The following is a 22,367-nucleotide window of genomic DNA, read 5'->3' on the forward strand; positions in this document are numbered from 1 at the left end:
GTTCGTCAGGGTGCATGAAAGTTTAATCAACTTGGATGGAAGACATTTTTGTACTAATTGCAATAGAAGATAACTCTGATTTCATCACTGGGAAAAAAAATCGAAACAAACTGTTGATTCATCAGAAAACAGTCTGTATAATTTTTCACCAAAAGAAACATTTTGGAAAATCTTTTAAGGTCTTGAATATTGATGATACATATTAAGAAATGCTAAGCCTTTGACAGGATTAGCAGTCTCTTTGTTTATTCATCTTGCTTCCAGTTTATTTCAGTTATATATTGTATCGCTGTAACTGTAATACTCCTGAAGTAGCTAGTCGGACCCTCTAAGACTTAGTTTCTCAGTTTAATGTGTATTCTTTTTTAGAGCAAAAATCAAATATTAAGGAGAGGTAAACTGTATAAATGTAAATAACAAAGGTAAATGCAAATATGTGTGGATGTGTGTGTATGTGTACAATTGTTTGGATGACATGTCATACATATTCTGTTGGTTGCAGCAATCTCTGTTTTGGAAAAGCAGGGTGTTTCTGTGTCTGCATACTGTAGATGCTTTATGTTTACAGCATATGTCAGCCCTACATTATACCTGCTGTGATGACATTTAATCACCTTCTTACAATAAAAGTCCATAGATAATCTGCGTTGTTTTTTCAAATTTTTTAGCATGTTACCTGCATTTCTCAAGAGACGCTCATGACTTTCAACAAATTTTCACTCAGATTCTCTGTTCCCATGCACCCATGACCCCTGCTGTAACAGGATACTGTTCACTGCAGTTACAGTAAACAGATGTAGACAGGCCAAAATATTCTTACATTGACAAAAAGTGGGGAAAAAGGACAGTAAAAGAGCTGCTGATTATGCTGCTCAGTCTCCAAGTTCTCTAAGTAATTAAAAAACATTAAAAAGTGCTACTACTTATTGTTAGCACCAGAAATAGGTTTTGTATAATCTGATTTTGACACAGATTTTGCATTATTGCATTTTGCATTACATCAGAGATTTACCTGTGTGATATATCTATAATATATACCATATTAATTATTATATTTTTACATAAATATGGGAAGTAATGAGCCCTCACTTGTGGTGTTCACATGTGCTATTTCTTATTATCCCCACTAACTCTGATCTGGAGGGAAGACTATTCAAAATGTTAACCTCAATCACATTGTCCAGAGTAAATGTTTTTTATTGATAATTGCTGGGATTATTTAATTATAGTTTTGCTGGGCATTTATAAAAAAAAAAAAAAGGAAAATGAAAGAAACAGATAGAAATCTCCTAAGCGTGGCAGATTAAATACAAAATGAAGCAAATAATAGATTTTAGTATTCTCTGTTGGTTTTAGCTGAGCTATGCTGTGCTGTACTGGGTGATACAGGGTGGGGTGCGGCTGATAATGATATTAAAACCACTATGGAAATCATTGGGCTGTGTGTTCCCTGTTGGCAAGGCAGACGTGAACATCAGTGTTAGACCTTCACTCACAGTGTGTGAAGCAGTGAATAGTAATAATTAGCAGGATCATGAGCTGAATTTATGGGTCACAAACTGCCTATGCGTGTGTGTGTGTGTGTGTGTGTGTGTGTGTGTGTGTGTGTGTGTGTGTGTGTGTGTGTGTGTGTGTGTAAGTTTGTTTAAGAGTGTTTGCGTGTGGAAAAAGATTTAGAACACAAACAGGGAGAAAGAAGAAGGTTTAACCAAGTATCCACATACTAACCGAACTGAATGTTTCCTCAATAGCAGAGATCTCACATCTTAACTGAAGTGCCTACTCGATACTCGGATAATCAACACAAATGGACCGTAATTTCTTCACAGTATTAGAGGAGAAAGCAAATGACCAGCCAATCCACACCAATTGTAGATAGTTGACCCACACACATCTACTAGCAAACACACACTGTATTATCTTTGAGATTGTCAATTCCTAATATGTCACTGGGCTTGATTAGGATTCTGAGCTCTCCAGTGTGTGCACCAGAGGTCTCAGGCTGTGGAAAACATTTTTATAAAATAACCCATTAATGCAGAGGAGTGCAACTAAATTAGTTACCAATTTGCTGAGCATGAATTAATGAAGAGAGCTTCTCCCGGCTCCCACAGTTGTAATTTTCATAATAACCCCAGACCTTTATTTGGCAGGTTGTTTAGTTTTTTCGTTTGAAGGTTTTCATTAGTCTAATGAGGACTGTGCAAGGGCGAGCAGTCAGCACAATTTACATGAGGAAGCTATCATAATAAATGAGGCAATTTGAATAACATGCACAGGTTTATGCAGCGAGATAAGAGAGATTGTAGCAGCCAGATTCAGAGGTAACCAATACATTAGAACCGACTAATAACCAAAGTAATTCCAATAAAAGCTTTAAGTGAAGGGAATAAAATTAATGATAGATATATCGAACTGTAATGATATGATACATGATGCATTAGATTAATAAAATAAATGTGTTCCATTGTTAAAGAGGGGAGAGGCCTCGCCATCCGAAGCTTTGTTTATGGTGAGTTTTTTAATTAGGCTTGTTCATCGCATCAGTTTGTTTAGATAAATGAGATAACATTCCAATGGTTTAATGATATCTCTCCACTTGTTTGATCTTTATGATCATGGCACAGCATTAAATTAATCTCTTGCAATGCACTCTTAGAAGAGAGCAGTAGGCACAGAGGAAGGATGCAGTGCCCCAGCTCATATGGAGGCTATTTAAATACCCAGACACCTCAGAGACACAGCGCACTATAATGTCACATCACTCATATCCTATGAACATGTCTCATCTTTTTCATGTCATCTCTGGTGATGAAGGACAAAGGCTGTTTGTTGTTGTCTAAAAAAGACCGTTTCCAAAGTTGTGTCACCGAGTGCAGAGTAACCAGATGGTAGTTTTTTTTTCTTTTTTTTGGGCTGTTCTTTGAACTTGATTATTTTTTGTCCAAATTTTGCCTGAGAAAAAAGGGAGATTAGATGATGTGTGAGAAAAAAGGCTAGTAGAAAGCTAAGTGTTATCTCACATGTGACTAATTGAATTGCTTCAAACAGAAAGTCTGTGGCGATAGCTTCCGACAAGCCTCTGTCTCGTGAAACAGCAGGTAGCTGACAAACAAGGGGAAGTTTGAAAGGTACGGAAGCCTTTGGCTGTAAACTCACTTTGGACATCAAACACTTGACATCATTTTATTTCCTTGGGGAAAAGGTGTTTGAAACACAAGCCATATGCATGTATGTTGAAGTGTAAGAGTTTCTTTAAATACCATGTGGCAGTTTAAGCATTTTGCCAAGAACAAATTTCACCACTTTACCTCAGCCTTCCCAATGCAGTTAAGCATGCCACATCTCTTTTACTCTGAGCTAAAACGCCTAACAGGAGACTCAGAGATACCTACAGTGTGTAAACTGATTCTGCGAACCATATTTTAAAAGCGGGTGAATCACTGGTAATGTGATATTGGCACTTCCTTGGTAAACGTTATATATCCTTGTTGACAAAACAGGAGATGCACTCATAATGTCCTCCCAAGCACAAATGGAAGCCTGCGGTGTATTATGTCACCTAGCGGTGCATCCTTTCATACCTGCTATCAACTGAGCGATCGCTGATGCATCGAGCACTGGTGTGACCACAATGGACAAAGCCGATTTGCCACGCCTTTTCTTTGTCAGGATGCTGCCTAGATGTCCAGTGGATGTGCTTAGGGCCGGTTCAATAAGCATCGTCTGCAGTCCCAGTTTACAGTCTGAATGATGAAGTGGAGCAGGTACCAGTGTCCCAGTACCTATTACTATGCAGCTGCTTTGGGCAAGGGCCTGTGGACGCTGTGGGGCTCCTGTAGAGACAGGGGATATAGTTATAAAAAAGATGAAAAAGACAAAAAAGTGATTTTTCCCCTTTGTAGTCTTTGTTCTGTTCCTTCTGTGCATAAGCATTTGCAATGATTATAAGGAAGTTGGGAGACTTTGGGTCAAGTTAAAGTTTCTGCATCAGTTTTGTGATCTTTTTGCGGTGTAAATATTTCACTGACATTGATGGTATCTCCGTACAGTATCATTAAAAGTTCGATATGTTCAGTGTAAGCTCCTTCTCTTCATCTTTCTGACTTTAATGCATAGTGTTTTGTTCAGTCCTACCTATGTCCTTGGCGTTGCAAGCTTCAAACAGATGCTGACTACCTGACTTTCCCTAAGTCAGGAGGCAAGATCATTAGCCATCACAACCCTGAAATGTGACTTGGCAGACAATAATGCTCTATGATCAAACAACTTGTCAGTGCGTCCTGTTGAAATGAAAGAGTGTAAAAAAATAATTCAATAGAGGATCAATCAAATTTCCCCGGCCCATGTGAGCGAGATTGCTGATGGTGCAGAGAGGGGCTATTCCTCGAGGACATGGGAGTTCATTTGGATATTTGTTCTCCCCCTCATGAATGTTCCATTGCGTGACACCATCTCCTGCTAATCACATTTCACTGAAAAGGGGGGATGCTTTTAGGGACGTTGAAAAGAGAGAGGTTCTTTTTAATCTTTGAAATGCCTCAAAAGTGACAGAATGCTTTCTCCTGCCAAGACGTGAGCCTCGGATGGGGAGATAAATATGCTGTGGTCAGCTAAGTGTATCTAGTGAGCAGAGAGGCAAATTTAATAATGCATTATCATTCACTGGCGAAGGTGAAATCTCCCTGTCCATCAGAAGGCTGAGGCCTGTTTCATGTTACCCTTCACTGCAAATGAACAAGCGCTTTACTCAGCCATACCAGAGATGCACAGTAGACACCAGTGCTCTACTATATATGCTGCTCTGGACTGTCAGGAAACAGGTCTGTAATCAAAGTAATCATCTATTGGTCTTGACTGGAGAAATTAATGATCACAGTCCTTATTCCTGATAAAACTGTTTTGAACAATAACCTTCTTTTTTTGGTTTTTTCTCCCTGAGAATACAAGGTGTGCTTTACATATCTGAGCATCTGCTATTATGCAGATTATGGGAACATATTTTCCCCGAATGCCCTTGGACAACAGCATTAAACAATTATGAAGATTATGTACAATGCAGAAAATTTGTGATTCAAAACAATTCATATCTTAGCAGTGGCAACTGTTGCAGACAGATAAGGTTGACCCTGAGTGTGTATTTCTGTACTTTTGGAGACATTCTGTGAGGTTGTTTGTATAATTTAATATTTACATGTAAACAGTAATTAAGTGATGCTACCGACATGCCAGGGCCAGGCTCTGCCAAGGTAAACACCAGCCCTGGTAGTTTGCCACAGTCCATCATGTTTACAGACTTGCAGAGCCGAGTGCTGTTTGTGTGCTCTTCCTTGGCAAAGCCCATAAAACACAACCAATTGGATGCTGAGCGCTGAACACAGTCACTCTTATCGTCTGGCAGTCTGCTCGCTGACTTGAGGACATTGTGAGTCAAACCTTTAAATTTTCACTCTGCGATAATTACGCTGCTATACTTGAGCTTTTATATCCTTTCACGGAGAAAGTAAATCATTCCTAATAAAGAGAGGAAGAATAGGGGGTGGAGGGAAAAGTGCTTGAGGACTAATTCTCTACACTCCCTCCCTCTCTGTTCCCTATTCTGCTTTTTGAAAGCCTTTCTCTGAGTATTCCAGTCACCTTGACTTTGCAGCTGCAGCCTTATAGTCTGTTGCTTATCCTGCCTAACCCCAGCTTGTCAATTAGGTGTTTAAAAATTAATCTCTTTAACTGGAAATACCATGCCAGCTTTCTTCCGTCTGTAAATGAAGTGTTATTAATTCACACAGCGCAAAGCCAGTGTTATGAATAATGTTATCAAAACAGATTTCCACACGTTTAACACGTCGCTCCTATTAAAACCCCTTAAGTATTTTTATAACTGTGAAACCAGGACTACTAATGGATTTGCATCCATTTTTGAGCTTCTACAGCAGGCAGTCATGGAGCAAGTGCTCCTAAGACAGGCCTTTTAAAGTTTACATTTCCCATTTCCTCTTTTGTTCTTTCATCTTCCTTTAAAAGCAGCTCAGTATATCCAGTCTGGATTAGTGCCAGCCATCGTTGACGCTCGTTCAGCAGTTACAGAACGGCAGAGCCTCTCCCTGTAGGATTGCAATGCCAGGCAATGAAACCAATGTATCTCTCTGTCCCCCCTCCCACACCCAGCGAAGCTCTGATCTAACAGCAGGCTATCTGGCCAACCACACCAAGCTAATACTTGTGCCATTAAAACCTGGTGATTATGGGGGATTTCCTCACTGTTTGTTTGTTTGAATGCTTAATTATCAATATGTAATTGGCGTGTGTATTGTGATGTTGGGTGCATATTCGGTGGCATATTTTACTGGAATGCAAATTGCTATCGGGTATAAACAGGACTCCCAAGTCACTGTCCAAGTTAAGCTGCATGGGAAGTTGCTCTAATGAATTAATAAATGCTAAACAAAGGATAACTAAACAAAGAGTGAGAAATAAGTGGCTGGATGATTAGTGGGTCAGTGAGATTAGTGGGGTATACAGTACAAATGATCCTCTTCTGAAATGGGAATGATTCAGGCAAAATACCCAATCAATACTTGAGGCCATTTTAATCTCTGGGATTCTTCGGTCAATAAATGGACCTGGTCAACGGAAGCCAATATGCAAAGACAATCTAAACACCTTCAAAGTGCCTCACTGTAATGTCCTTCTCCAAGTATTATCTTCTTGACAGATTGGGCTAATACTCAATAGGTGAATTACAGAAATCTATTTAAGTATGCCTGGCTTTCATTTCCTCTTTTGAGCCACAAGTATATTTTACCCTCCAACCTGAGCCTTACCCTCCCGGTTTAACTAAAAACTAAGGTCGCGGATTTAGCGCTGTGATCTCTAACCTTTAACTACCTTGCCCCATTCCGTTTCGACCACTCATAACTGTGATCGTCTCTCTACAAAATGCCATTTTGTCTCCACTACCGTTCGCTTTAAGAGCTCATTTGAAGGTATGCGCTGGCAGAAACAAAAGTCCTGTGTGCTTTTATGCAGTCATCACAGTCAGCCAAGCCTGTAATCCTCAGAGGTCCGATAATGACATAGCCCCTGCATTTATTACATGGAGGAGAGGAGAGAGGGAAAACGCTGACTTTGAACAAATGAACACTCTGACCTTTATGCAATAAATATGACATGGGCCGCATAAAAAGACAAGATATCTTCCTCCTGAATGGAAGTCAACATGGATTCTGCTCCCTTGCCTCTTGCTCTCTCTGTTTCCATTCTTCTTTCTTTCTGTCTCTCTCGCTCTCGCCCTCTCTCTCTCTATCGCTGTTTTTTTCTCTCCCTCTTTTTCCAGCTAGCAGTCTAACAAATGATGAAATCTATTTTAATTGTTTGCACCGTAATATTGTAATCTATGCTCCAAAAGCACGATTTGTAGTTCATAATTTTCTCTGCTCCTGTTGGTGTTACACGTAATGTACATTGCAGAATATTATGGACAATCATCTGTCAGTATTTTAATCTTCATGCATGATTAGATTCTTACATTTAATCATTAGCGGGCATTTTCTCAGCAATGAAAGCAGTAAAAAAAAATAGTCTTTATCCATGCCAGGAAAAGACAGTTTTAACAGAGGGAATCAACCTTTCACTGGGTCTTTTGTAATCTCAGTGTGATTCCAATTGGGCATCAGGATTGTCTTCTTTTGTCACCTCAGACCGCCTCTCTGACAGTAAAGGATTTATGGTTATTTCCTCCACACAGCCTGTCCATCTGTGGCTCTATCTTCATATGGCCTTGAGAATACGATTCAATTTATTAAGGCAAAGCAATGGACTCATTACTTTAAAAAGGTGGCAAGAGAGAGAGAGTGAGAGAGAGCCAGAACTGACACACTGAATTGGTTATTAATGGAAAGGCACAGCCATAGGGCAGTTGAAATTTAATGATATCCTACAAGAAAATATGAGGGTGTCACTCTCCAAAAAGTCATGCTAAATGTCAACATTTTAAGGTCCCAGTGCTAATTTTATGCCTGTGCACAGTAATGTTTTGGAGAGCATTTAGGAAACACGGCCCAGTGGCCAGCCTGATTATCCTGCTCACCTTCTCTCCTCTCTCCAAATGGGTTTGTGCAGCAAGCGATTTCATCTCTAAGTGAAGGGAACATTAGGGAGGGGAGAAAGAGAGAGCGATAGAGGAAAACACGCGGTTTGATTTTCATGCTGTGATAAGAGAGTGGGAGCCAAATGTTACCTGTTAATCTAGCCCAAACCGACCGGGGCTCTTGACTTTGTCCCCCAGCAGGGATGGGGCAAACACTCATTTTCCTCTCTCCGTGATGAAAAGGAAATTAGCTTAAATGTGATGAGAGCACATTAGTGTGTGTGGCGTGCATGTGTGTAATGGGTGTGTATGTGTTTGAAGGTTTTTGTTTGCATACATCAGTGTGCATATGTGTTTTCTCTTCACAGTTTATACAGTACATTACACACACACATGTGCACAACATATGCAAGTGATAGTCACTCTAAAGGAATTTGTCTTGTACGGATCATCAGACACACTCTCTCAGTATGTCCAGAAGGTTTTTTACCTTACTTTAAGGAAAGTGTGCCTGCAAGTCAATCTTACCCTCCGGTAGTATGACTATATACTTTCGTGTACAATTTTTCTGTCCAGGTATCGTGAATCATTTCAACCTTTGTAAACATTTGGAAAACTGCTTTCACAACTGTGCAGAGATTACAATTTAAAAAACCAGGAGACATAAAATAACATATCCAGATATTAAAATAAACCTGTGACATACTGTAGTACCTATTTAGAACTATCAGGCAGTGAAAGCTTATTTCGCCTGAAAGACCCTTCAGAGTTCAGACATCATTTGCAAGATAACCCAGACTCATGTTTTTTTTAAAGTGCTCAAATTGCATGCAACTGCTTTTTTGCCCGGTCCTGCATCACTGCATTTGTACCAGAAGACAGATATTCTCCTTGACAAGATTTTCCAAATCCAGCGCTTTAAGTGCAGGTGGAATAATGCTGCGTTAGCTGCTAATGGCTGTCCGAGAGGTCATAACTACTCCATTTGAAGGAGGCTGGTTTCGCCGCAGCCCTGGCAGGTCAAATCAAATGTAATTGTGCAGTGAAAAGCAGTGGCTTGCTTTGTGTTGGCTGTGCTGACAACCTCCAGGTTTAGCATTCAGTTCTCCTGCTGGGAGGAACACAGGTTTGCAAGGACAAAGGCTTCACCTGTCAATATATCACACTGACTGGCCGGCCAAATGTACCTCTGCACTCCTTCTGTCTTTCCCTCTCTCTCCTATCTCTCTTCTTCTCTGTCAGTCTTTCATTCTCTACAAACCCATTCTATTCCAGCCTCCTCTTCCTCAGACTCTGCCTCACCTATCTATCCATCCATCTTCTGTCTTCAACCATCTATCTCTCATTCCTGGCATCCTTCTCGCCCTCTTTCTCTCTCTCTCTCTCTCTTTTTGTGTGTCTTTCTGTATCTTCCTCTCCTCCCACTCACACTGCCTTCGTGTGAGGACTCTGCTGAAATGTCCTGAGGGACCCAGTTTCAAACACAGGAACCAGAAACATATGGCACATTTTCAACTCCCAAGGTCAATTACAGCTATTTATCCAGAGATTGCAGCTAAATTTCCCAAGGTTTCTTCTAGATTTACCACAGATTGCAATGTCTGTCTGTCACATTTTAAATCAGGCCAGTTTCCTCTGCTTCTCTCCACTCTCTGCGACTTTCCATCAAATATTTCAAAGGCTTCCGAGTGGGTTTTAGACATGTTTTATCTCTGGTTATCATGTGCCCCATCTTTTTTGCCTCAGCTTTGCTAGGTCCAAGTGCCGCTTGCAACACAAATCTAATAACATGTAAATTGGAGATAAGCCCAGATCCCTCCAAGTGATATTTTTTACATTCATAGTTTGTCAAGTCAATTCCTGGGCCCCTGTTTTAGCAGCACAACACATGAGGAGTGAGAAAATTAACTGGATAGGTGATTCATCATTGCTAGCACACTGTCAAGGACTCCCTCTGCAGCTATTGAGAGCAGGGTGGAGGAGGAGAACGGAGAGAGGAGGGGGGCGTTGTTTTAAATTATGGCATTTCATTCAGAATGCATTGTATTTACAGCGTCCCATTTTTATTTGTGGCTCCTATTATCCGCCGAAACAGTTGTGCATGAAATGTTATTTGTGACAGGGGTGACCTGCGAGTGTTTTTCCACGCAGTATTTCATAGTCGGGGCCTTAACTGTACCTTTACCGTACGGTAAGCACAAGAGGCTGTCACAGCTGCTGTTGGCAGCCTTGCTAGTGGAGAAATATCACCTGGAAACAGAGTACTCCATTCCACCAGCCCCCATCACTCCAACGCCTGTCGCTGTAATTAAGTTGAAGTCAATGATTCTGGAGCGATGGTGAGAAATAAACATGCAAACACATGCCAGCGTTTGCAGCCAGGCGCCGGGAAAAACAGGGAGGGGAGGGGGGAAATTTTGTGGGGCAAAAACATTAGAAGCACAGAAACTACAGATCTAGATCATGTTCACTAGAATTTACATTTGAGTTTCATTAAGCCAGTTTTGATTATATTGATTGAATTAGTCACTTATTAGCCCCCCATTTCTTTTTTTGAAAGTGCCGCTATTTATGCATAGCTCCTGGTGGAAATGTTATCTGACAAGAGGTGCTGTACGGTTGTTGGAGTCTGTCGAACAAAACACGCTGTTTGCTTTTCCCAGAGCATGACAGGTTGTTTCCCTTGCAACAAAGCCATCAAATATTCTGTGTGATCCAACATTGTGTTGGAGGGGAGGCCTGCTGAGTGGGAAGCCGGAGTTTGTTAAAGCAATGATTTATGATTAATGCCAACACTAAATAAGGGACAAAGTGCCTACAGTACAAATCAATTACAAAGCTACAACAGCAGACCTTTCCCCGAGGTCTACTAACGTCTCTAGTTGTTATGGTGATTTTATTGGAGGTGGGTGATGCATGCATATAGTGCATGCAATACATCTATATCAACCTGAGCTGGGGCCAACTGTAATGCTTTTGATCTTTGATTAGTTATTTTATTGAGATAAAATGGGACTTTCATGTTATGCCACTGTATGAGGAGAGTGCATTTTATATCTCCACCCAGACGCCCACCTCAAAATGCAGACAGGACTGCACCAAACAAAACAAATTACCACAGGAGTGGCTTCTTAAAAGTAGGCAATTCATTATTTTTATGAAGTCAAATTATAAACAAATTTTAATCCATTAGGCAACCATCCATTCTAATTAATCAACAGGAGTGAACTCCATCTGAAAAAGGAGAAAGGTTGTTTACTGTCTCCACGGACCAGCGGTGCATATTTCACCATCTTCTCCTCTCAGAGAAAAAAAAAAAATGTTCTCCAAATTACAAACCTAAACTGTGAATCCTAACACTCGACTTTTGGCGCAGAGATGTTTCCAGGGCATTTGCAGATGCTTGAAATAATCTCCAATGTTTTTGCTCAATCTGCTCTGAGGATGGGTGAAATAAATACTTTAAACTAATTAATGTAAGACCAGCTGTTCCCAGCACTTGGCTGGCGTTGGTGAATATTGATGGGAGGGAGAGGCAGGGCTGTTCAGCTCCACTCGCTGTTTGTACAAGATTCAGCCTGCCACATAAACAGATATGAATACTGGATGAGAGCAGAGAGGTGCTGTGCACGACACAGCCAGGGTTCCACATTACAAATAAAACTTTTCCCCCTTTCATTAAATTAACAATTAAACAGCTCATGGCACATACTTCCTGTGGAGACCCTTTTACACTGGATGTGTTTAATAAACGGTCTCTCTGTAAAATGGTAGCACTTACAAATTGTTGGCTCGATAAAAGCTCACTGGCAACAAACATGTGTCAGATCTGATGGGGCAACAAAATGGCAGTGTCTGACATACTGTTTTAGTCCGACCAGGCTGTATCTGTGTCTGCTGGTTTGCCTCCTGCTTTCTCTCCCTCCCTCTTCTGCTCCTCTTTCCTCCTCTGAGGCCTGGTGAAGAGGCTGGACAACAGATGGCAGGGCCCTACCCCTCTACTGGTGATGAATAGAGTATGATGTCATCTTAGGTTTGACAGGCACCCGTGCGTGCTTACACTAAGGAAGCCAGAGCCTCTGGAGTCGAACCGCAGGCCTGCTTCTGATTTTTGAGTCCACATGACATCTCTTAAATGGAGGAAGCTAAATTTATGTCCTGGTTGATATTTTTTAACCCCGCACTTAGGCCTCGAGAAGAAATAATACAAAGGAATCTCCAAAGGGCTAGTTCACTATATTTCTAAGAGGAGGGAAGAGCTGGTGTTGGCTGCTGGAGATCAATACAGACCCAGTTGTTGCAATTCAGGGTCATTGCCTGAATTCATCGGCATGGCCAAAAACTGCTCACATTTTCCACTACTTAGCTTGTGTTTCCATTTGCACAAATAGTAGTTTTTATGAATGATTAATCAGTTGTCAATGCTACTGTTTTGCAGATGACAACCCACTGTGCACCCCAACAGCAAGAGATAGCTACGAGAGGTTGTCGTTGGCTGGACAGGCTCTACCTCCTGGCTTCCCCTCACCATTTCTCTTCCCAGACGGCTTGTCGTCAATAGAGACTCTCCTCACCAACATACAGGTATTGTCAACTGACTGGATTCTGGAAAAATTCACCTGCATGGAATTTTTAAAGCCGCTATTTGACGATCAAGACTAGCGTACGTCCCGTCTCCTATTAACAGTCAACATTGGTTTTCTTTAATCATAGTGGTGAACTCTCAAGTAATGTGACTATCACTGCAAGCTTTTTTCTAAACATTACCCAAGAGTGGCATGTAAGTTAATTCTTGACCTTGGAAATGGTACTTTGCCAAAAATATCTTAACTCAAGGTCCATATGGGTCAGTTTGAAATCCACTGACAGTCTACTTTGTCATCAGTGCATGAGGACTAAATCAGTAAAAATAGCCTGTAGAGTACCTATGTGTAGCCAAAGAGTAAAACTAAGCAGGTGTCTTTACACCCAGTTCAATGCTTGCTTCATTTCAAAAAAGTCATTATATTTCAATTTTTTCTCCATTTATTATTTTTTAATGCTATTTTTACCAGAGGTCCGTAAGCTTAATGACTCAGTCTTGCAATTAAATATAGCGCCGCTATAGTTTCTCTGCAGTTTTAGGCTTTCCATGCTAAATTATGTAGGTTAAAGTCATCACCATGATGGACACTCTATAAGAGCTCATTTTTAGCCCTAAAATTGGCCATCATCCACATTCTCCTTTCGAGGCTAAACATGCATATAAGGACCACAGACACACTCAGTTTGTAAATCTACACACCTTAACAATGCCCATCTACTCAGGCTGACATTAAGGCTTTAAGTCGAACACCTTCAGTCAGAAAGATGAATTTATTTGCCTTCTGTCTGAGCGTAATGGTGTGTGTACACTTGTGCCCTTCTCATTGCACTTGTACCATTGGCATCAGAGTCCCGCTTCTCCTTTGGCTCCGCATGGTGATTAGAAAGCCACAAGAAAAACCCGTCGCAAGCTCCCACCACTCCACTAAGTCATTTTTGATAATGATCTTCACATTGAATATTTATATACAAATCAACAAAATGAAACCAAGCAGAAAATTAAGATAAGGCAACTTAGAATAAATTGGGGTCAGAAGAATCAACAATTAGTAAGATATAGCCCAGTGCATTTGATATAATTGCGTGTGGATGGGGAATAATTGTGATGAAAATGGCCGCGGTACTGTACAGCATTCACATGGGAATGCAGTATCTCTCAGTTTAGGACTGTCAAGAGTATATTTGGAATGGCAGTAATGTGATTGATACATGATGAGATACATGACATTCATATTATCCATTCCTGCTGTGGTCTGTGAGGATCTTGAGAATGTGCCACAGAGACTGATACTGGGTTTTAATACCAATCCAGTTAGTTGTCAGCTGTGGAGTTGAAAGAGGGCAGTATATTAGGGGTTAAAATGGAGTGTGAAGAAGCTGACATAACCCATACAGTATAAGCCTTTTTAATTTTCTACTTAACAGACTGGAGCTTTGTCCGAAAGCTACTTCATCTACTTCAGTTTTAATTTGAAGGTGTTGAACTGTTTTTCCTGTTTGTTTTTTTTTTGTTTTTTTTTAATTTTCTCCCAATCAAGCCAAACTTATTTCAGGTTTGGTTCCCGTAGCTCCAGCATGTTTAGTCCATCTCAACTTGTATTTCACAGCTTCGACCCAAAAGGGTCAGACATATCCCGCGCTCTCCCTTTGTAGCTGTCATTATTCATTGTTTTAAAAATTACTATTACAAAAACTCTGATTGATCTGTGTTCATCTGACTAGATCTTGTGCGAGCTGTGGAGCGGCTAAAAGGTAATGATCTCTTCACAGATCCAAGGACCAGCAAAGGTGGTAGTACGCCTGAAAGGAATCATGTAGCAGCAGTCAGCTGCTGGCCCTCTGTTCTGCTTCACTACTGTGGGCAGTACAAAGAGCTGCTGTGACATACTTTCAGCGCGGTTCGCTGTCACTTCATCTCGAGGCCCTTAAATAGCCCACATCACACTCTCTTTCCCTGCTCCCCGCTCTCGGATTTTCGGTATCTTTTCTTTGTGTACACATTCGTGTGTGTGTATGTGTGCGTGTGTGCAGGGCCTACTCAAAGTGGCAATTGACAACGCGCGGGCTCAGGAGAAGCAGGTGCAGCTGGAGAAGACAGAGCTGAAGATGGAGCTGTTCAGAGAGAGGGAGCTCAGGGAGACTCTGGAGAAGCAGCTCGCCATGGAGCAGAAGAACAGAGGTACTGCCTGATGACTACCTGGCACTGAATCCTCCCTGTCAGCCGTGTGTGTGCGTGCGTGGAGTTTCGCAGCATTTCAGACTTCACAGGCCTTTGCACATGTAGATGTGATACTTCCTGAATGCACATACACAGTTCTCCATGTTTCTGCATGTTTAATGTTCCTTACTGAAACACTGACATAAGTCGCTGTGTATTTCTTTGGTTTTACATACAGCAATCTGCTTAGCACCGGTTTTCTTGCTTATAGTCAGTTAACATAATTGGAAATACACATTAACTTAGAGAAATTCCCTCTCCATCTCATGTTAAATGCATCAGCTTCATATGCTAACTGTGCCGTTTATGTTTAATGAGAGAAATTCATGAAAAATATCCCAATAAATTTTTCAATTTGCTTTAATTCCCTCCAGCAGTTTGCCAAGCGGCAGTCAGTATTTGCTAAGATTTTCTTTTATAGGGAAGATCTTTATATATTATAAAATATTTAGGTTTAATTGATTTGGCTTTCTCTATTACAGTATGCTAGATTTCTTTTTTTAATGAAGCGATTAGAATGTGATATCTAAAATAATCAGATTTTAGCCAAAATAAGTTGCCTCTAATTTGCCCCAGAGCTCATTTTTTTTCGTAACCGTGGTCTTTCCCCATCTTAGCAATCATTCAGAAGCGTCTCAAGAAGGAGAAGAAGGCCAAGAGGAAACTCCAAGAAGCTCTGGAGTACGAATCCAAGAGGAGAGAGCAGGCTGAGCAGACTCTGAAGCAGCCCTCACCCTCTGACAGCATGCGTTCACTCAACGGTCAGACGCTCCACAGTGAGACACTATTACTATACATTTCCTTTCCAAGTCTTTCAGACATTTAGTGGGTTTTAGTGAGACAAATGAGGACAAAAAAGCAAATGTGTCAATCCAAAATGTTACATAGGATTTTTCAGGAGATAAGTGTTACTTGAATTATTGTTTATATACCATGGTAATAAAATAGCTCCCATCTGTAACCATATCTTATTATTTGCTTTACATTTATAGCAGCGGTAAGTACAACAATGCTGTTTTGGTCAAATGAATATCTCATCCCACTGTTGAAATACACATTTGCTTTCTGTTCTCATTATGTCCTCTGAATTTTCTCTCCCTGTGCTTAAAGGCTGCAACTAACAATTATTTTCATTATCCATTCATCTGCCGATTATGTTCTTGATTAAGTCACTAATCATTTAGTCTGTGCGATGTCTAAAAATAGTTCCAAAAAAAAAAAAAAAAGGGAGCACACCACAGTTTCCCTCAGAGCCCAAGGTGACGTCTTGTTTTGTGCCAGCAACAGTCCGAAACCCGAAGATATTCAGTTGAAAATGATACAAAACAGAGGAAAGCTTTAAACTTTAAACTAACCAGTGTGTCATATAAGAGCGTGCTGTCTTCAAAGAAAATTTCATTTTAACATGTAAAATAGTTGTGCAAGTCGTTTTGTATGCATAAAAATCCAAATCCACACGTACATCTACTACATTTACTGTGGAGATGTTTGAACTGATGATGGTGAAGTGAACTGGTGATGGAGTTATTAGGCCAGTTGAAAAATCAAATATGACTATGAATATTTACTACCAGTCCCATTCACCTTTGACAACTTTTACTACCAACATATTTACACTTTTATGTTAGCAAACAATTGAGTACAAGGTCACATTCTTAATGGATAATTATTCCAAAGTGCAGCATCAAGGATTTCACTGCCCTGTTCTTTCACCACTGATAATAATGACACAATGCATCCAATACACACATGCGCACGAGATATAGCTGGAAGGCTAAGCCTCTCGTTTTGAATGAACGATGCTGTGAAACTAGCATTGTGATAGGTGGATGTCAGGGATGTTTAACGGCGGTGATCCCTCTCTTCTCTCAGACTCTCTGACCCCTGAGATGGAGAGTGACCGCAGCAGTGGAAGAACAGATGCTGAAAGGACAATACAAGGTACAGGGGCTCAGATGAGACAATAAATCTCTCTCTCTTTCTCTGGCTCTTACTCTTGCTCTCTTTCTCTCTGCCCCCCCCCCCCCTCGCTCTCCCTCTCACACACACACACGGCTTCAGTTTATGAACATTAGTGTTTCTGTGCCTGCTGTTCAGGCATACAGCTCACCATCTGGGCCACAGCACTGGGTCAAGATCATTGGTTTTTCTGTAGAAATAATATTGTTCTTTGACTTGACTTTTGGTTGCTGTGATCCCTTTAGGAAACAGATCTTTTTCAGAAAAAAACTCAGTTGTACAATACAATAAGTAGAAACAGTACAAGAACTAAGCTAGGTGGACGCGGAGAAAGAATGAAAGAAGTGGTTTGTTTACAGCTCAGGAGGCATTAATGAGTCATAAAACCACAAAAAGCAGTGGAATCCCCCCTTTGATAGTAATAAACGGGGCAAATCAATCCATTTTATGAATAAGCCTTGTACATTTTTAATGGTTTGTTTGTTTGTTAGCCTTGGGGGTGCAGTATGTGTTTGGGGAAGGGCGCTCTAGTGATAACCTCTGTAGACTGTCTGCTATCTGTGTTTACCCAGATACAAGACACCTTGCAGAGGTTGAATATCCTCATTATTACTCGGAACCTTTTTTCTTTAATACGCCTCAGCTGCATCTGCTCAGAACCGGCCTTATCAGTGGGAGAGGTCCCAATTTATCTGGGGAAAATGCTCCGTGTAATTTGCTGTGAAAAGTGGAAAATATTCATCTTTGTATGCAAGAATAAGTTAGGTCCCTTTAATTCTTTAATGTTTGATTAGTCTACTTGAACTGATATTTTGTGAAAGGGCAAAAAGAAAGAAAATGTACTAAGAGAAATGATGACTCCTCCCTAATTAAATGTCATTCAGTCACTGCAGGGATCTGAAACAGTTTGATGTCCAAAAAAAGGAAATCCATATGTCATCATTTAAATACAAAGATAACTTCCAGATACAGCATAATTATAGCCCCCTATTTCATACCAAATTAGTATATATAGCCACTTTAATTTCTAACGTTTTACACTTATATGAAGAGCTGGCACTCTGTAGTGCAATTTTATCAAATTAAATGTGTTAAAGCTTTACAATTATAATAACAGCAGCCGTTGTCCTCCTTAAATATATAGTCTATGTTTAAATGAAGCAGAATTCGATTTTTTTCCATTTTGAAATTTTTTTTTTTTTTTTTTTTTTAAATCTGATCCCTGCTTGGAACAGTGCGATGCAGCCGTATGGCATATTATCTTTGAGGTCTCTCAATCATTCTGATCATTGCCTTTAAGAGTGGAATGAAGGAGGAAACTGAATAACGGGCTGCACTTTGTGTTTTTGTTCAATTAGAGAAGCATTTGTCTGCCACCCATGTCTCCTCTGCTCTACTCTGCAAGTCTTGCTGTATAATTAACCTCAAATGGCAAAAAATGATGTTGATAAATTACACAAGCAGAAGGGGAAAAAACAAGCCTATCACTCGCATGAAAGCCGAGAGAAATGTGCGGGTGTATTTTCAACTCCAAAGTCAGGGAGGCGAATGGAGAGAGAGGGAAAAAAAAATAATGAGGGCATAATTTTAGAGAACTAATTATTTCTATTTGTCTTTTGTCACACTTCTCTAATTCTGTGATATTAACACAGTCTGTGTTTATTAATTGCTTTTACAGTGTTTTGAATTGGGTCCAAGAGGGAATGTGGCTCTTTTCACAGGCAGGCAAGCTACTGGGACTATACCTCGCCAGTACTGCCTGCCAATGGTGCACATGCGAATATCTTTCCCCAGTATCTTCTCTGGTTCCCTGCCGCTTCCCACTCGATGTGTTCGGCAAGTTTACACGACCCTGTGCACAGAGATAAAGTTCTTTGTTGCAAGATTAAACATCAAAACAGTTAAAGTGAAATTAAAATTAAATGAATGAATGTCACTGAAGCAAAAAAGACTGTAATTAATGGATCCCTTAATTGTCTTCATAAAATATTTGCATGGGCATAATTTGCATAATTTACATGTATTAATTAATCTTTCAAAGGAATTTTATGCTGAGAGAAGCCAAAAATTCCCTTTGTTTTATTTAGCATCTAATGAAATATTTATTCTCTTTAATGAACTTTTCATCTTGATTTGAATATAAAAATACTAAAGTTTTAACATATTTTAATGAGACGGTCTTTCATAAAACAGTGTCAAGACGTCACCAATTTTTCTATCCGTGTATATAAAGCAGATGTTTCAACATTTGCACAAATGCCGCGCGCTAATTTGAAAATGGATTTGAATCAGTGAGATTTGCTTATCGAGCCTCCTCGCTTATTCCCTATCTTTTAAGATAATTCTGTCCATTTGGAGTAAAATGCTGCACTAGCTAACATCCTCTTGACGACATATTAAACGTCATCATCCATCAAATAATCAAATCATCTTCGTTTTCATTAGCACCCCTATAAACTGCTCCGACTGTGGAGCTGGGCAGGCAGACAGGCAGGCTGCGAAGTGAGCGTGTGATTTCTCATCTGCTCTTGTTATGAAAGGTGTGCACGTGTGTATCAAGTTGTATATGCCGGCCTGCTCTCTCTGAGCACTCTCCTGCCCCCACCTTGGCTTTCTCCTCTCTTATAGCACTGCATTCATGCTGTAATGACTTTTACACAGAACTCGGTAGTTGTTGCTTGAATAGAGGCAGCCAGAGTGCAATGCCTTTGAGACCTACGGCAGTGCTGGGTAATTAGCCCGTGTGTTTGTACACCCCCAACACACACATATTGTATATACAAACACGCACACACACACACACACACACACACACACACACACACACACACACACACACACCCACACACAACAAGCCTTTGTTGTCTCCACTCTCTGTGCACAATACATAAAAGACAGGCTAAAAGGGAAAAAAGGACTAATTGATAAAATATTGATAATGTAATGAGTACAGATTATAAATTGAGCAAAAACAAGTTAAAATTCTGACTGACAAAATAAGAAAAAAAAAAAATCTCTTATTAATTATAGAAAATAACTTGATGCTTCAGTGTGTCACCCACCAGCGGTAAATGTACTCTCAGAGTGTAACCAGGTGTATTCTCCATGTCTCTCAAGAGTAGGACTACAGCCTCTGATGTCCTGTGTCATGTCCAACAAGTCGTGCTGCTAAATGTCTTTGTGCGCGTTTCTCTTTAACATTGAATTATTTAGGCACACTGCCATAGAGAGGTGTGCTTCTTAAAGGCATTACTGTAGAATTCTCCGGCAGAGGAAATGTGAAGGTAATAAACGTCAAACATGCTCCTGAGCTGTGCCTAACAGATGCTTTTACCAGCTCAGCGTCGGAGCAGCGCTGCTCGCTCAGGCGAACACTCAGACAAGAGCGCTCGCTGGAAATGGACAAAGCTCGTTAGGTCTGAGGTGTCTGGAGATAACGCGGCAGAGGAATGTCTACTGTTTTCAATAAACACTATTTCCATGTAGGAAATGTCACTTAGAGAGCGCTTTACATCATGAGTGCAGTAATATGTTAAAACAAGCGTATCAGCGGAGATGTCTTAAACACATGCAGCACACCGATCTCGTGCCGTGAGTGTGGTTATCATTGCTGCTTTTACAGTGTGTGCTTTGTTGGTAATAAAATATGCATGTAACAGTGTAATTATATTTGTTTGTCCTGACTGATGTACTATGTGGTAAAACTACTTTGAATTAACATAATAAATGATATAGTTCATACATGATTATTTCTTAAATGTGTTGCTAGTAAGAAAAGAAAGTGAGTGTACGTGATATTTAATCATATTTGTCATGGGTGCTAACTTTATCTTATCCTTAAATTGGTTTATGAATCCATAGTAACGCTGCTGAAATTGAAAGACTAGAGGGCAACATTTCAAAGTTACGTTTCATCAACAATCACATCCTGAATAGTACATTTGCGTCAGCAGGATGTTAGCTGTTGGCTAATCCTTTGCTCCTGTGTGTCCTCTGTTGCAGATGGAAGACTGTTCCTGAAAACCACAGTGATGTACTGATAAGGCCGTGAGGAGCTGGAGGAAATAAAAATTTCAGAAAAAAGGCGAGAAAAAAAAAGAGAGAGAGAAAGAAAGAAAGAAAGAAAGAAAAGAAAACCCATGAAGATTCTCAAGAGCCCTTATCCAGGCTGTTTTAGTAGTGGAAAGAAGTTGAGCTGCTTGTAGGAGTTCAATGGAAATGCTGTGTTCACCCAAATGCTGGAGGAAGTTGTGTCTGAATGTAGAATCTTTTTTCATCACAGAGGCCAACACGAAATAGTTTGATAAGGCAGGTTTTGACGTAACGGGTTGGCCGACGTGAAGGATAAACATATATATTGAGCACAGTAAAAATGTACCCATGGTACACCGTTGGTAATAACTCATAAATTCACAGCACTGAAGATTTTTTATACTGTATCTCAGCCAGCGAGAAAGCTTCGAAAAAGAAATTCGACTGAAGTTTTGTTTTGTATTTCAAATTGAATTTTGAGAAGCTAAAAATGACACGTGGAGATGAACCTTGTGGGAAAAAAAATGTGAATCTATCCATGTGTTCATCAAAAGAGAAGACTGATGTTTGATTTTAATGTTTTCTAAATTAGATGACAATACAATCAAGTTTCCTTTTTACCATTGTTGTACATACAAGATCTGATGATAATGATAGGAAAACTCCCTCTATCGAACCCGAGTGGATTGATAAGGTATGTGTATATAATGTTAAGAGGTATTGTGTATGCAGTAGAGCTATTAGGCAAACAATACCACCATTTATATAAACCTACAGTTTTGTTTTGTTCTATTTCTGAGCCATCATTCTTTCCTATAGCTGCCATTTTGGTGAGAAAGCATGCAGGCATGTAAATGTTTGTCCTGGAATTATGATATTTAATAAATCCTATATTGTGCTGAACAAATACTAGGGTTGACTCACTCAAGCCCAGACGATTTTGAAAGCATAATTATCAAACATTTCACTTTCAAAATGAAGACTTTTGCTGTCAATAGTACTGTAATCTTTGTAACAGAGGTAATATTTCTTGGAATTTACTGTACATTTGTCGTGAGACACACTCAAAAATCTGCACCTCTCAATGCTTTTTTAAAAAAATATTCCAGAACAATTATGATCATGTGTCAGCTTGAGAAACAATCAGTCATGACACAATGTTCCTAATCTGAATTCCATTTAATGACATTGCTCAAATCCCTTTTGAACCTACGCAAACACGCTCTTCCTTTTTTAGAGTGTTTCATGGTATCCTGATGAGAAAAAAAAAAAAAAAAAACTCACGATAAGTTATAATTTTCCCGTTACTTTCCCTAAAGAATTCCGAATTTCGGTGCTGAAACACCTGTGTATATTCTCTAGACATAAGCTGATGTCAGTCCTTTAACTGCAAAACAGTTTAGACCTTATGTGTTACAATCAGGAGCGGAGGCGGAGGAGTGTCCCATGTTCACAATGTGTTTGTTCTTTTCGTTCTCAATGGAGTGT

At 40.0% G+C, this 22,367-nt stretch overlaps 1 protein-coding gene across 5 annotated transcripts in view; it reads left to right on the top strand.

The window, feature by feature from the left end:
- Nucleotides 1–22,163, top strand: part of dachd (dachshund d) — a 92,572-nt gene extending 70,409 nt beyond the window's left edge. For 2 of the 5 annotated variants that reach the window (XM_040148593.1, XM_040148592.1), the window contains exons 7-11: nucleotides 12,525–12,670; nucleotides 14,702–14,849; nucleotides 15,506–15,664; nucleotides 16,761–16,829; nucleotides 20,850–22,163. In XM_040148593.1, the coding sequence (XP_040004527.1) occupies nucleotides 12,525–12,670; nucleotides 14,702–14,849; nucleotides 15,506–15,664; nucleotides 16,761–16,829; nucleotides 20,850–20,887 (560 nt within the window). In that variant the 3' untranslated portion in view covers nucleotides 20,888–22,163. The remainder of the gene's footprint in view (nucleotides 1–12,524; nucleotides 12,671–14,701; nucleotides 14,850–15,505; nucleotides 15,665–16,760; nucleotides 16,830–20,849) is intronic. The other 3 variants (XM_040148594.1, XM_040148595.1, XM_040148596.1) reach the window with 2 other exon arrangements.
- Nucleotides 22,164–22,367: the final 204 nt, after the last annotated feature.

Source organism: Xiphias gladius, chromosome 16 (genome assembly GCF_016859285.1).
Source record: "Xiphias gladius isolate SHS-SW01 ecotype Sanya breed wild chromosome 16, ASM1685928v1, whole genome shotgun sequence".
Taxonomy (NCBI): Eukaryota; Metazoa; Chordata; class Actinopteri; order Istiophoriformes; family Xiphiidae; genus Xiphias; species Xiphias gladius.